General features: G+C 42.2%; 1 protein-coding gene across 36 annotated transcripts in view; it reads right to left on the reverse strand.

Moving 5' to 3' along the window:
* The window catches only part of FOXP1 (forkhead box P1), a 624,214-nt gene that overhangs the window by 86,491 nt on the left and 521,745 nt on the right, over positions 1 to 15,978 (reverse strand). For 24 of the 36 annotated variants that reach the window (XM_084988996.1, XM_084989000.1, XM_021070841.2 and 21 more), the window contains 3 exons: positions 11,089 to 11,226; positions 9,986 to 10,075; positions 4,463 to 4,616 (listed from right to left, as the gene is read on the reverse strand). In XM_084988996.1, the coding sequence (XP_084845122.1) occupies positions 4,463 to 4,616; positions 9,986 to 10,075; positions 11,089 to 11,226 (382 nt within the window). The remainder of the gene's footprint in view (positions 1 to 4,462; positions 4,617 to 9,985; positions 10,076 to 11,088; positions 11,227 to 15,978) is intronic. The other 12 variants (XM_084989002.1, XM_084989016.1, XM_021070850.2 and 9 more) reach the window with 1 other exon arrangement.

Consider the following 15,978-nt stretch of genomic DNA (forward strand, 5'->3'; position numbering starts at 1 on the left):
GGTCTAAATTTAATTTATTTTTGTCATTTAGAACACAATGGATAGATAATCATCTCAACGTGATCAGCCAAACATCTTTACTTTGCTAAACTGTTAAAGATTTTAATTATGCTAGCATTGGAGAGCACTGGTCTAATGAGGCGACGGACTCCAGAGAATCCGAGTGGTTAAGAACTGTGAAATGAGTCTGATAGGATTTTTTTATATTCACCGTGGATCGTTTGCATATCAAAGAGGAGTAAATTATTGCACAGCAGACCAATAACCTTCCCCGCCTTTCTGAGAAGAGCGTTAACAAAAACAGTTGGTCTCTCCTAACGTTCTCCACGAAAATGTTCAAATGCTCAAGTCTCTGCAATTAATACATACGTATATGTGTGTGTGTGTGTGTGTGTGTGTGTGTGTGTGTGTATAGATGATAGGGGCGGCCTCAAATGATACATTAAGTGGTCAGATATTCCTCGAATGCCTCAACAGCCACGTCAGTTTTCTCTTTCCTTCATAAAAATCAAATGCCAATTATGTGTTGATGGATTTTGTCCCAAATGAGCATTTAGTTATTAGGCATCTTCAATTATGACTTGTCCCCTGAAAATTAAACCTCGGAGGCAAATTAAACAAAGGGAAAGGTCACGACACAATCCCGTGTCCAGTTCTGCTGCATCTGGGCTGTTATTTTCCCACCCGTTGCAAAGTGACATGTGGGATGTTTTTGGAGCTAAGAGGCTGCCACTGATGCCTGCACACCAACAATTACCTGCGAAGATGGCTGCCCCTCCGACCACTGTTTATTCAATTGAAACAATAGTGAAGAGGCTTGTCTGTGGATGATAGCACAGCAATATAAAGCCACACACAAGTCAACAACTAGTTTTATTTTCTGCCCAGTAAACACACATGAAAAGAACAAGCCGCCTGTTTTTCAACTCCAGCTAATTGATTTCTGGGTCAGCTGCATGGGAGGTGGGAAGAAGGAAGAACACTCCACAGCCACAGTTTCTGACGACTGTATTAACATCGTCCCTCCAAGAGAAAAAGAACTTTGAAGCTGTTTCAAAAGTCAGCTGTTAATCCAGCAAATAAAGACAAAGAGAAATGCCCTGTTAAACTTGTTACACCAACGGAGCACATGAATGTTACTCGCCTCTCCTTCGAGTCCAGTGGGCTAGCAAATCAGCTTCATCATCCACAGGGAGAAACGGTAAATAAAATAGTAACTCACTGACTGACAAGGAGGCATCCTTCTGGGTCAAATTTCAATGTGATAATTGCGTTTAAGAACATTCTCGTCAGACTTACAGAAAGGCAGTCAAATCGGTCTCCTCCGTCAATGTTACACCTTGTTAGCGATGTTAACCTATTAGTTCAATGAATACTACCTACCCAAGGATGCTGTTGACAACCAAGATCTCATGATAGAATTAAGATGGATAAAAGGTAAGCTAGTCACTCATCAGACTAAATGGACATAAAAATTTCCAGAGAGCATGCACTTCTTACAAAATGGTACATAAGAATAACAGGACCAAGTAAAACAAATCCATTAACAGGTACATAAGCAGGTATGTCATTTTCTCCTAGCTGTAGTTTACACTTTAGAAAATTAATAAGTCAGAATGATATTGTATTTCTATATGGAAGTACAGGTGCCGAGGAAGATGAGATGATTAAAGAGATCAGGGGAAAAGCAGACATGCTCATTATATAAAACAGAAAGAAGATCCTATAATAGCCCTAAAATTTTTTTTAAAGTCCTTCCGTTTCATAACATTTAGGGAGAAAAAAATACGAGCCTTCAAAATATTATTCTCAGTCTCTTCCTATATTTTGGTATTTACATGCATGTTTAAGGTAACTTAGCCAAGACCATGCAGCTGTGTAAAAGAATTATGATGATTATATCCTAAAGTGGGCATCACTAGCATTTTTTAAACACATATACCCTGTGCCTGACTACATTTCTCTTTCCAGGACAACTGGCCTCTTCATTATAAAAGAAAATGCAGACACAGGTTTAAAAAATGTATGTTGCAGGGACAGTTGATAGATTACCGTTCAGAGAACTCAATTTTACAACCCCAGGTATCACTGGCTCCAAGACAAACAGAGTTGATCAACCTTTTTTGTCCTTGTGCATCCATACCCAGGTGACCATGTTCAAGCAAGCAGAAAGTTGATTTAAACCTCATAATGACATCAGTTTTAAGCCATCATCTCTCTGATAAAAAAAAATCATGTTGTAGTCCAACAGGAATGAATTTTCTAGCCACTCTGGGCGAGGTACCGAGGGGAGAACAAAACCAACCTCTGATTCCAACAAAGATGGCAATGACCCTCGTGGTTCACTTCACTGGAAGAAATGGACTCCAGAAATATTTACATTTGCATTTATGCATCTTGGGCACACATAAAGGGACCCCCTTAGACTGTAAATATGTGCCTCCTTAATGTGGTTGGGGCTAAGAGTTAGAGCAGACGGCTAAGCATATCAATCAATGCCATGACTGGTGAATTACCTACCGGTGTCTCTGATATGTTACTGCAGAGATTACACTTCATGCATCACCACATTCATTTCTTTCACATTACACATGAGCTTGTCTTGTCACTGCCCAATTGCCCTCTTTTGGGCAGCTTAACTGATGTACTATAACAATGAACCTTAGTGAGCAAACTTAATAGTACAGGAGCGGTGGGAAAAGATGAGAGAGGTGGAAGCTGAGTCCAGTGGGTGTGTCACAACGTTGCTCACAATAAACACAAAGGTGTAATTAATGCATGGTATAACATTTTGCAAACATGAAAATGCATTAGCCCATGTGTCCTTTTTTTTTTCCTCCTCGGCCTTGCTCAATTACCAAATCTTCTCTTTTGACAGCAATGGAGATGCTGATTACATGTCACATGGGTGAGCACTAAATGGTAGAAGTGGGAGGAAGGGCAAGAGGGAAATTCAAGGAGGAAAAAGCCTGGGTCTCAACATTAAAATATAAACAAACAAACAAAACACACCAAAACCCAGGAGGGCAAAAGTTGAGTGGGGTTGACTCAAGAGTCAAGATTCAATGCAGACGTGTCTCTCTGGCTCCACTTGACACTGTAGGGTACTGAACACTTGGCTATACTGTAAGCACCTGGACGGAAGAAAGAGCTTCCACATTCTGAACCTGTTTCATGAGGCAACTGAATCCAAGACAGCAAAGGCGTTAGCTACTAGCCTTAAGGCGCATGTATATATATACATCCAAGACTCCTTAGGGGCCTCTAGGAGGCAAATGAAGTCTACCATACCACATATAAGGTGGGGGTACTATATTTCAAAACACGGCATGGCTCTTTCTACTTTCCTTCCTTCCCTTTCTCTCTTGCTGGTCTGACCAATCCATTTGTGGATCACATTATGCATGTGAAAATCAGAGGAGCCTAAAACAAGAGGATGTCTTAAAAACAGCTAAAGGAGTCATTTTTTTCCTGATGTCCAACACCCACTGGAAGACTTGGCTTTTCAAAAGAAAAAATAGTTTTTTCTCTTAGGGCAGCACCCTCGGCACATGTAAGTTTCCAGTCTAGGGGTTGAATCGGAGCCGCAGCTGCCAGCCTATTCCACAGCTACAGCAACACCAGATCCGAGTCGAGTCTGCGACCTACACCACAGCTCACCGCAACACCAGATCCTTAACCCACCAAGTGAGGCCAGGGATGGAACCTGCAGCCTCACGGATACTAGTCAGGTTCTTAACCTGCTAAGCCACAACAGGAACTCCCTCAAAATAAAAATTTAAATGCATGAATTTTTGTTCCTTTTCAAGGAACTCCAGCTTTTGAAAAAGAGCTGGAGATGGAGAGACTCCCTGTTCTGCTGGGTGTAGAACTAACCTGCCCTCAAACCAACAGTCAAGATGAATGCCAAAAAGAAAGAAAAGAGAAGAGCCAACAAAAAACAACTTTGGCTTTTGTCGCAGGAAGAGATTAATCTTAATTGTTTACAGAGAAATAAACCTGAATTTCTCCTTAGATATTAAAAAGTGGCATTTCTAACGCATTACTGAGATTTAAAACAGAACAAGTCACAGGATGTATAACCCATCTTCAAATGACTAAGGAAAGCCTTCAAGAAAATGCATTTGCGATTTCAAACTGAAAACGCGAGATCTGATTCATATGCTCCCTAAGTCAGAGTGGTGCAGTCTTCTCTTTCTCCAAGAACGTGCAACATTTTGATCCTGCTAAGCCTCTAGACCACCCCACATCTTCATTTTGGCATCGGCAAGCACTTCGGCTTCTATAAAGGTCCATCGCCATTACCTTATCCAGTTCTTCCTTTAAGTTTAAAACATGCCTGTTTTGAACGGACAATCTCCATAATGATGAGCTTGAAGGAGACACTCCCCCACCCCCAGCCACCCCCACCTCTGCCCCAGAGTCTCAAGAGGGTGGCGCCTTCTGTCTAATCAAGGCTTACCTTGAGCGAGGGGTTGGAGGGGAAGGGCAGGCTGCCCCGGCTGAATTGTTAGAAGGCCTTGGCGCTGCAAAGACAGGAGGTGCTGCTGCTGTAACTGCTGCATCTGTAAAAGCTGCTGCTGAAAAGCCAACTGCTGGGTAGCCACCTGCTGTTGCTGGAAGAAATCAGGAAGAAAAAAAAAATGAGATGGCCACTGCCCGAGGAAGGTTAAAGGCATGGACGTTTCTAAACACATCGTCATTGTCCAGGAGCAAGAAGGGTCACTGGGGTTTCCTGGGGGGCTTGGCATCAAGGCTGGCTTAAAAGGGACAGAACACATCAGCCCTGTCGGCAAGCGAGGGAGTGTGGGTGTGTGTGGGGGGGACTTTCTGCTGCCTGCTCCCATGGAAAAATAATTCGTCAATCAAGTCAGCTTGCCCTCCAGTGTGAAGGGCCTGAGTTTCTATAGTCAAGATATGAACTTCTAGACTTGGACATTTTTAATTATTCACCCACGGAGGCAGGCTGTACCACTCCAGGTCTGGAGGGATTTGAACCCTGAACCTTGGAGGTGTCAAAGAACAAGTTGCCTCCGTCCTGCCTGCCCATGGAAAAGCTTTTAACTACTCTGTTTATCACTTCTGACATAAATAAATGAGAAAAAATCAGACCTTTGAAGAAGAAAAACTTCATCTAATATTGTTAATTAGCCATGACAAACGATGAAATAACATTGTAAATCTTTCATAGAAACAGCCACTAGATTTTAATTACACACATTCATAATTTAGCAAACAACATCGCACTCGACTGTGAGTGTTTAATATGAAGGACACTTTTAGCTGGAGATGCCTTTGCTTGGCTTGAGTTTCAGAAACCCTGAGGTCTGCTTGCTGGTCCTGCTTCCCCACCCCCTTTGTTCTTGAAAAGAGGGGCTTTAGGAGAAGATAAAATATCCTTCTGTTGATTGGACAATGACAGGGGAAAACTTTTGTTGTGTAAAACATCAATACATCATTCCTGTGTTTAGCAGGCCTTGCTCCAGCCAAAAAAATTAATGTAGATTTCCTCAGTAATTATCTGAGTGATAGAAAGATAATACAGTGCAGTATTACAATAAATAGAAGGAAATTATCTAATATCCTTAATCTGCTAGGAATCAAATCGAGGTGGAGGTCTTAGCCACATTATGGCTAACAATTATGAAAGGAAAATTAACCCTTCTTGGGAAGGGAGTTCTGGAGCCAGAAAAACAGAGAGAGAGAGAGAGAGACAGACAGAAAAGGTTCTTGACGAACAAGATCTGCTTTCCTAATTCTGAGTATTATTCAAAATATCAGAGACGTTCACAACCAAAAGGACCGCACAACTCTCAGAGCTTCTCATAACTACACTTTACAAACAACTGCATTCACTTAACCTAACACATGACCTTGATCTGATACATCCATAAAATGGTATATGTATCAAGACCTTCTGATGCACAGTTCAAAGGAGGAGAAAAATGGTGGTTTCCTTTTGGTCTCCATGTAGTTTATTTTATAGTAAAAACCATCATTCTCATATTAGCAACCAATTTCAGACTTACTACCATGCCACTGAGAAAGTTAATTGAGTTTCACTCCAAAAAACAAATTCTATACCACTAACAACAAAAATTTAAATAAATTTAAATGAAAAGCCAGTGTTTTCATTTTAAGAACAGCATGCATAAAATGATCCAATTGTTTTCACCCCTTCCCAAGTTATCACATTAATGTAAAACCCAATGATAGTTATATTCATGTCAAAATGATTTTTTCACTTCTTCAACCGATATTAATTCACGACATTTTATGAAGAAAAGGGTTGGGGGGAAGGAAGCAAAGAAAAAATAACATTGATACAATAAAAAGATCAGGGAATTAGCTCTTCTTGAAGTAGAAAATCATGGGGCGGGGGTGGGTGCTGGAGTTTGGGGAGGGTGTTTCCTGTCTTACTGTAAATGAAATGTTTAGAAATGTTGTATTTATATAAAATGACTTATGGCTGTTCTGTTGTCTCTGTGGCCATCCCTAGGAAAAGCTCCTGAGAGCTGTCCACGTTTGAAAAGCCAGGATATAAAAGTATACAAGGCCCATTGTCCAAAGAAAGAATTTAAAAGCAACGCTGGTTGCCAAACTGTGCTCCCCACCCAGTTACCAAACACAGGATACGAGCCCGTTTGTTTACTTCTCACAATTGAATGCGTACAAAAAAGGTCTCCGTGCAGTCCCCTGAACAGGTCAGTTGTCAGTGTTAAAATGCTAAAATGCCCTGATAAACCTTGCATTTCGGATCCCCTCCCTAGGGCTGCAGTCAAAGGTCTGTTTTCCTTTCTTTGGCTCCTCCCTACTGCCTAACATAAACTGTCATAACTGCCCAGGACAAACGGCCCCTTTTAAAACAATCAACCGAGGCTACCTCACCGGCACAGGATGGGATTTTTCGTGCGGCCTGACTTAAAATCAAGCCTGCCTTCTATATTTTCCACACCCGTCCTGTCAAATATTAATGAGCCGTCACTTAAACACTTGCTCTCGGGGGTGACAGAGCAGCCATCACCCAAGGAAGGTCTTGGGTTGAAACACCAACGTAGGGATACTAACTTTCTCAAGGAAACATCTCAAGGCAACTTCAAGGAAAAAGAGAGACTCAAGTACATTGTTCTGGACCAGGATCAAGCGTCTTACGGCAGAGGTGATCAAAAAAGGGAAAAAGGGTGGAAGCGGAGAGGGGCTGACAGTTTAAAATTATGAGCCACTAATGACTGGGGATTCAGTAAATTAACATACCTGTTCCATCTGTCAACATCCAGGTTCAAACCTTGTTAAAACCATAACCACTGGTCCACAGCATGTAAGTGCTACCATGTGAATCTATTTCACTGAAGCACAAAAGGCCCCCACCTGCATGGTAATGCCAGGCGCCTTCCTCCCCACCTTGGGAAAATAAGGCTCTCCTCTAACCATTGTTCAAGAGATCTCGGCCACATCCAGGGGCACCTCAAACACAGCAGTGGGGTCCAAGGAGACCACCCCTCAGGATGTGAAGGCAACATCACCTTTGCCTTCAAAACACTTGGCAAAGCCTGATCATCACAAACCCAGGGTCCCAGAGACACTAAAGGCTAAATGCTATTACAACATAACCACCTTCCCCTAGTTCAGACAAAGAGTATTTCCCTTTTCTCCTCCAGGCTCCCTTCCCAAATTCTGGCACCGCCATCATCCTTGAGCCTGAGACGCCCCCTTTCTGACAGCAGCAATTTGGGAGAGTTAACTTTTATCCTTCCTTCTGCTGGGTAACTTTCGCCTTCACATTTCTTTATCTGCCCTCTGAGCTCATCTGAACTTTCATGTTCTCCCAGCATGCAGACGTGCATTCCAAACTATGTCTAACAGACCAAATAAGAGGTTAATAAGAAGTGGCAACAGAAAGGAAAAACACAATCCCTGGTAACTGATAAGAATGACAGTGCGGCCCTTTTTTGTTTGTCTTCAAATATAGAGTTAAAGATCTTTAAAAAACTAAATTTTGATGCCTTTGAAAAGAAAGAAGCACAAAATAACAACAGGGGGTTATTGCCTGCGAGCCACAGGGGAGAAACTCCATAATTCTTATTCTCCCTTTTGAAGGCTGTTAGAAATCTGATTCAAAAAAGCAACAGCAGAAGGGGAAACCTCTTGAGGCTGTAACCATTTCCTGTGATCATGCATAATGTGCTTCAAAAGTGGGTTTTTACCAATTCTGTTGATCAATTGCACCTCCTTCATATCCCTTCTTTTTTCTGCTGTGTTTACATCTGATGTGACTCAGTGACAAGCACTGTCTGAGACTGTGAAACAGGCCTGTCATGTTGATTTATGGGCGCATCAAACCACAACTTGTCCAAACTGAAGCTCGCAGTTCATTAATTAGAGAGTTGTGACTTTGAAGTCAGCTTTCAGACTGTGGTTTTTAACATTTGGCTTAATTTATATGCTCTTGAATGTGGATCTCTAAGGAAAAAACTGAAATTCCCTTCTTGTCTTTGAACTTCTTTTGACCGCACAATAATCATTTCTTTGTCCAGAGTGATGCCTGCAATCCCAGAGTCATTAACGCGCATTGAACTGCCACTGATGAGTAAGCCCTACTGAATTAGAAAAACAGCCAGCAAAACAAAGCTGAGAGCCTTCTGCACAGTGATATCTCACAATTACATGCCTTCCCTCCCTGTGCCATTTCCATTTTAATTACTGTTAGTCCTTTAGATTTACATTTTAGACACTTTTTAATCTGTTCCCTTTTTTATTATAGCAGCACCCGGTAGCCCGCCACCGTACTTAAGGTTGTGTCAGCATTTTCAAGACAACACCTCCTCCCCTTCACCCCAAAAATGCCCCTACTTGGCAGGGGTTTCTCTCCAGGCAGCTCGACAGGACTCTAGGGTAAAACTTGGGAAATGTACCCAATTTGTGCAGAGGGAGGAGCCCGCAAAGTGGGCACGTCTGGGACATTCCCAGTGTGTGAAAGGAGGGCTTCCCGGCATCCTCGCTCCTGCGAGGGGCAGGGGTTGACAGTCAGTCACCTGGTTAGACTTCCCCTAAGCTATAGCAAGTGGCTGCCTGCTTTGGGCCAGCAAGAAACTGTTAAGCGGGCTTGGGCGCTGTTTATCAAACTATAAATTGTCATTCCAGGGAGAACACTCAAATGGAAAGAATTTCTAGTCCCTCGTGGAAACCCAAGGAGATAAGTTACATCGGATAACTGTGGAATGGGTAGGAAGATGTCACGATAACACGTGCAGGCAGAGAGACACTCAGACTGAGTTGCAGCCACAAGGAAGAGCATAGAAGCTGAGGCAGGAACCCTCCCTGGGGAGACTTCCCATTCATGGAGCAAACACTGTCACCCTAACTGGGTGGGGGGCATCTGCCGTCACTATGTGCACCTGCAAGACATAGGGTACATAGGCGCTCTTGCCAGGCACTGCTTCTTCTCGGGAAAACACAAATAATCCAAGCCTGCTTTGAGCCACTGTGATCTGTGCAGCTTGTGGGAAGAAGTTAAAGAGAGCCAGGAGCACTCTGAATCTTGCTCTAACTTTTTGGATCAGGGATTATTCTTTCAAAGGAAAAGGCCACGACCACACCCCAAGCTCTCCGAGCTGGGGAGGTGGGGGCGGAAATCAAGGGTGGTGGGTGCCCACGTGAAATTGTACTGAGAGCCCCTCACCTCCCCCAGGTGGACCCTGGCCCTCCGTGGTACCAGTGCGCAAAAGTGGCCCTTGAAGGTTCTGCCCAGGATTCCGGTGCTCACACGAGGTACACCTGCGGTGGTGCTATAAAATATGTGGCAGTCGGCAAATGGAACCCCAGAAAAATCTGAAAGCAAACAGGACAATAACTCTCGGGCTGATAGCTGAGAACCGATAGAGTCAGCTCAGTTGTGCAATCATTTAAAAGATGAATGACAGTTTAATAGCCACTAGATAGTCCTCTGGGATCTGCGGTTTGAAAGTAAAATATGTATTGTCGGTACCTCTTTAGGCTGTTTTCCAGCATGTTGTTGTTGTAAAAGTTGAAGCTGCAACTGTTCCTGTTGTTTTTTATAAAACTCTTGAAGCTGCTGCTACAAAGGAAAGAGAGGACCGTAAGTAACAGAGGGTAGCGCCAAGCCACTGTCCCTTTCGGTGCCATACACAAACTAGGATTTGAAAAATAGCATCCTTTTATCTGTAATGGCCTGACCTTTCGTTTGAATCTCGACAATAAATTTCAGCGCACACGGACTATTCTTGGCATTATTGTTTGAAAAGTAATCTCCAAAATGAACTGATGAAAAACATACCATTTTCTACATAAACTAATTAAAAGAAGGCAAGGGATGACCTTTGATTGTACAACAAAGCCAAAGCGGCCTTGCTGAGGGAGTCTGGTGAATCTCGACTGCAAATTGTATGCGTGCTTCTTCAGTCAGAGGGCTGGGTGGTGCTGGAGGGCGTTTGGTGTGGATGTCAACTGCGTGGCTAAGCTCCCTCTGCTTCCTGTCCCCACCACCTCCCATCCCTGTGGTCCTGAACCTCTTCTACTTGCTTCAGGGGTCCCTGAAATCAGACTCTGAGGTCCTGATGGCAGCTGGAGGTTCTTTTCGGCATCGGCACAGGTGATCACCTGTGCCGAGGTAAAATCGACTCTGCCCTTTAGAGTTCATCGACTCCCCAGTGTTTCTCAAAGTTTAAAAGAAAAACTCCTCTGTCAGCTTCCAGGAAGAATGGGGACTTCAAGAGCTGTCCCATTTAACCTGCTCCCAACGTGCTCCCTGTTTTGCTTTGACTCGCACCATTTAGAAGCCTCTGGGCTTACCAAATAAAAGAGTGCAAAGCCCCCTAAGCCCGAAAGATTTTATTTCTACCAAGTCCAATTACAGCCCTAATCTCAGACCACTGGGTACTCTTGAGGCCAAACCCTCACTGCTCTTTCAGTGATGCAGATGCAACTGATGGTCCAGGGAACCAGGTGTGTGCGGCCCCACCCACCATGCTCCCTTTCACTTGAATGGGCAAAGGAGCTGCTCATGTGTGAGGACTTCTGAATGGAGGGCTAGGGAGCAGGGGGTGCGGTGGGAGGAGAAAGGAACATTACCTGTTGAAGCATGAGGGCCTGCTGCTGCTGGAGGAGAACCTGGAGCTGCTGAGGGCTCAGCACTTGTTGCTGGAGGATCTGCTGCATTTGCTGGGGAGTGATAACTTGAGGTGTCATCATAGCCACTGACACGGGAACCTAGAATGTTAACGGAGGATAAATAGGAAGCCAGGAAATTGCAAGCCCCCAGCGCGCGGCCTTCCAGGTTCAGAGACAGACCGTCATCAGGTCTGATCAACTGCTTCAAGAAGTGACCGATTTCCCATGCAGACCACATCTATCCAGAGGGGTTGCCGCAACCAATGCTATTTCATCTACTAAGTAGTTTATTTGAGATAAAGAACAATTAAAGACAACCCTGCCGCCACTGGCAAGGGTTCCCGATAGTTTTGGAGGCAAAAGAGGTGTAAACACTACCTGGAGTGAGGTTAGCACGACCTCAGTTTCTTAATGAGTCTTTGAGTGAGATGTAAGAAGTTAATGCAAACTTGAACACTGTTTTAGGGAAGAAGGCAGAAGGGAAGCAGTATTTTCAAGGCTGGAGCTCACACGATCCATTTCCTCTGTGGACAGTGATTTTAAGCACCGTCAATGAATGCTGCAGCTTGTGGACAACTGAACCTTGGATGCACCTTCCGAACTTCAACACAGACCCGTCCTATGATGCCTTTTACCCTTCCTTATTCACCCAGCATACAGATGTCTCAATTCTTTCATATTATGTGCGATACCATTAAAAGCCGCTCTCCATGACATTTCAGTGACAAACAGCTACAGTGATGAACTTGATAGCATTTCATATTTGCAACTGTTAACACGTTTCTGCACGGGCATCTTTGCAAGGAACCTGCACACTGTATCTGAAAGGATGATGTCTTGTTCAGATAAAACACTGACATTAAAATGACAGGCTGTCTTGGCCAAGGTTACACAAATTGTATTCAAGCGGATACCTAATGACAATGCTATGAATTCTGCAAGCTTTCTAGAATGTAATTTAGCTATTCAAAATAATCACTGCACTTGTGTTTAATTTGCAGACTACATGAGAACCATTTTGTCAGTCCCCGTAATACAAGAAGACTATTTCATGAAAAATTACCCCCCCCAAATAAAAAGATAAGAAAAGGGGAAAAAAACACAATGAAAGAAAAGACAAAACCTGTATGTCTTCTAACAGTAATATTGAAGCATCTTACTTTTCCCTGGTTTCTAATCAAACATGTGACAGCAAGAAGCTAGAAGCAGTAAAGGATATACTTTGTTAAAAAGGATCTGCTGTCATCTCATGTATTACAATAAAAGGTAATAACATGTTTTGCACTTTGCCTGTGTGCCACTTAAAAAAAAAAAAAAATCCGGCAGACAATAGCTGATCAGAAGATAAAAGAATTAAAAAAATCTTTCAGGGGAGCAGTAAGCAAAAGGGAGAAATGCAGTATTAATTTTATGTAACATAATGTCTTAATATGCAGTTTATCTTGACTTTTTCACATGATTTGTCCTGTCATTTGCATAGCGAGCTCTCATTCCTAATTTCACAGTCATTATGCACTGATGTCCCGATTTCTCAGCATCACTAATTTTGATGAACTAAAAATGGTTCCTGAAGGTCAGATGCATGTACAGTGAACATCTTCCACTGTTGTTGTGGGCATGTTTGGGGGTGGGGGGGTGTTGATGTGCAAGTTTTGCATTGTTTGGAAAATACTAGCTTGGAGGTTTGAAAATTTTCATTAACCCAACTCTGGAAGGTCATCAACAAATTCTTTCTATTGCAGTGGCCTTTTAAGTGTGGATGTAGATACACTGTAATTTAAAACAGATGGGCATGTCTGAATATTTTTATATGCAAAAAGGGACAGATGTATATGAATGGATAAATGATCCTTTTAAAAAGAGACTTCGCAGCACCGAATAGCACCAATGATTAGAACAGTGAACTTGCATTTAATCTAGGACAAACACCAAGAAGACATTAGCAAAACATCTAGCTGTCTATAAATTAATTCCAATTAGTCAACTCTGTCTTCCAACAGAAGAAACTTAAATTTTTTTTTTTTTCAATATGTACTGGGTGCCAATCACTATCTTATGAGCTGCAAAGGCCAACATATCACAATAGAAGTTTACTTTTCCTTGAGAGTTGCATCATCATACGGGGAGGTTTGATTAAGCAAACAAAAGAACCATGTTTAAGCTTTCTTTTTTCCTCTGCGTTTCTTGGATGATGTACAATATAAATATTCTTGAGCCAAATTTCTGATGGTGATGAACAGGAAAACAGACAGGAACAGGGTGGTGTAAGATCTAAGCTGGTGATGAATGTGAAATTAACAGTGTTATAACAGAAACCATCAGAGAAACAATCTCTTAGTCATAATCTGCAAAAGAACTATGGAAAGCCTAGGCTGGAAAGGGGCACCAGAACACTTTTTGGGGTGATGAAAATGCCATCTACCTTGGTTGGGGTGGCGGTCAGAGAGATGGCTACAGCCGCCCAAATTCTTCCAACTGGATACTTAAAATGAGTGCAGTCTTAGCATATGTAAACTATGCTTCAATAAAACAGGTTTTAAAAGTTCAAAAAAGGATTTAACATACACAGAGAATTTTAAACCCTTATACACAGTCACGAGTTTCAAATCTCCTTTTCCCTAAGTTATTTATCCCATTTTTGTAGTCATGTTACAGAACAGTAAAATGATCTTGAGTCTCCCTTTCTTTTTCCCTTTGGCATCTTGATGGAGGTGCTGATGAGTAATCGAACGCTGAAAGCAGCAGGCACAGCCCAAGGAGGGAAAGGCACAAGAAGCTGAGTAATCCTCCAGCCTGTGACCGGTTTCTGAATAATCAGAAGTGGGCTATTAGATTCTGACGGCCTTAACTTTGCTACTATCTGAGACCACATTTTCACACCAGTTAGCTCGGAGCTTCCAAAGTGGGCTCGTGCTTCATTTATAAATGTCATAAAACTGAGATTTCCCCAAGTTGTTCTTCCCAAAGCGTCATGAAAATCAGTTAGGGTGAGCTTTAACCAACATATCCAAATGAACCAGAAACCATCGTGGAGTAGAAAGGGGGGGAAAAATCTGACCGTAGTGTGAGGCTTTAAATAGTTAAGAATTATAGCCTGCATAGCCACTGCTTTAGCTCTCAACGTCCAACTTTTTCATGTAGCTCGTCCCTACTAATACCAGGAATCAAAGGGCATGCAGTACCAGCGAGAGGCTATTATAGCCCACACTTTATTGCCCATTACTACTGAGGTCATTAGCGGCAAGAGTGATTGTACTGGTCTTAACCTATTGATCACTGTAACTACTATCATTTAATCCTGTGTTGAATGTCTGGAAAGCAGCTAAAGGCACACAAGAGAGAGTGCTTCAGCATTGAGAAATATGGCCAAAGCCTAGAAATTACACTTTGATTCATAAAATCTAGCCAGTGGTTTAAATCAATAGTATTTAAAACAGTCATGTGAGTTTTTAACTACAGCGCTCTAGTATTTATGAGCCCCTCATTCAGAGTATTCAGTTAAAACTAACCCCCCACCCCAATCTATGCCATCTCCCTTACCCTCCTTGAGATAAAAACACTAATTTCTGAGGTTTTTCTATGCTACAGAGCTCATGCCTTGACTGGGAGTTCATGCACAAATCCCGATTTCTTTCTCAAATGACAATTTAAATATAATGCCAAAAAAATTATATCCCCGATACTGTAACTACCGTAACTGTTTGAGTATATAGAAATGAGTATGTTTTATGAGTTAACAATGAATCATAGAAGGCAATTTATGAAGAACTAGAATGATTCTGTCTAGCTGCCTTCAGGGATCAGAAATTCAAATTAAACTTCTGGCAGACATTTAAAGAACGCTAGCATACAAAACTGAATTTAAACACACACACACACAGTTAACACTCTTTCGCTGAGTTTCAAGAGGAAATCATGAATTAAAAAAAAAAAAAAAATCCCAAGCTACACTGCAGACTGACACCCACTGGGTGTGGCTCACCCCAGGTGCACATAAACCTGTGCACGAATGGCAGTCATTCAGCTGTGCTTGGGCTATGGGGACGCTGCTAGTGCAGACCTGCTGCTACCTCCAAACCAGCGACTGGGGAAATGTCCTTAGCACCAACAAGTGCTGTTAGAAGCCCATGCACCGCTGTGTAAACGCTGCTGCCTCGTACAGTTCTCTTTTACTTCCAAATGACTTGCTGTCATCTGAACGCCAGAAGCCTATTAAAATACATGCCTTATTTTTCTCCTCCATCCTCCACAGGGAGAGGCAAGAGAGAGGAAGGGAGAAAAAAATCTAAAAAGCAAACAAACAAATAAAAACACCCATAGAAACAATACTTATTTCTAATCTAGGAGACAATTGGAGGAATTGGGTGGGAGGGGAGATGACACAATATAAATACTGGAAATAACACGTTATCATTTTTTTTTTCTTTCTCTTTAGTTTACACTCACATTACCTACAAGTAAATACTGGCTATATAAATACACAAGGATTTTGTACACTGGCATCTTCTCATAATTGCTCTATGTACAAACAATACAAATGAAGAGATAATAAAATTTTAAATACGGTTTTATTTTCATTTATCTGGAATAAAAATTCAGAAACTATTTTTAACCTCTGGTTATTCACCTCATGTATGTCCTAAGAGACGTAAGTTGCTTCTAGAGCTCAGGCTGAGTTTGGATGATAGCTGACTAGGTCAGGCAGTGTTCTTTGGTTTGTCAAATAAGAGCAAAATGAATTAAATCAGAATGCTCCAAAGCATCCAAATCAAACCAAGGAAAATGACCCCACCAACCCCCCCTCACATAAACCAAAACTGTCAAATTTGATATGATCATATAGAAAGGTCA

Source organism: Sus scrofa, chromosome 13, assembly GCF_054392235.1.
Source record: "Sus scrofa isolate SSC_HxYL_T2T_F1_AM1 chromosome 13, Sscrofa_HxYL_maternal_Yorkshire_Landrace_v2.0, whole genome shotgun sequence".
NCBI classification, from domain to species: Eukaryota; Metazoa; Chordata; class Mammalia; order Artiodactyla; family Suidae; genus Sus; species Sus scrofa.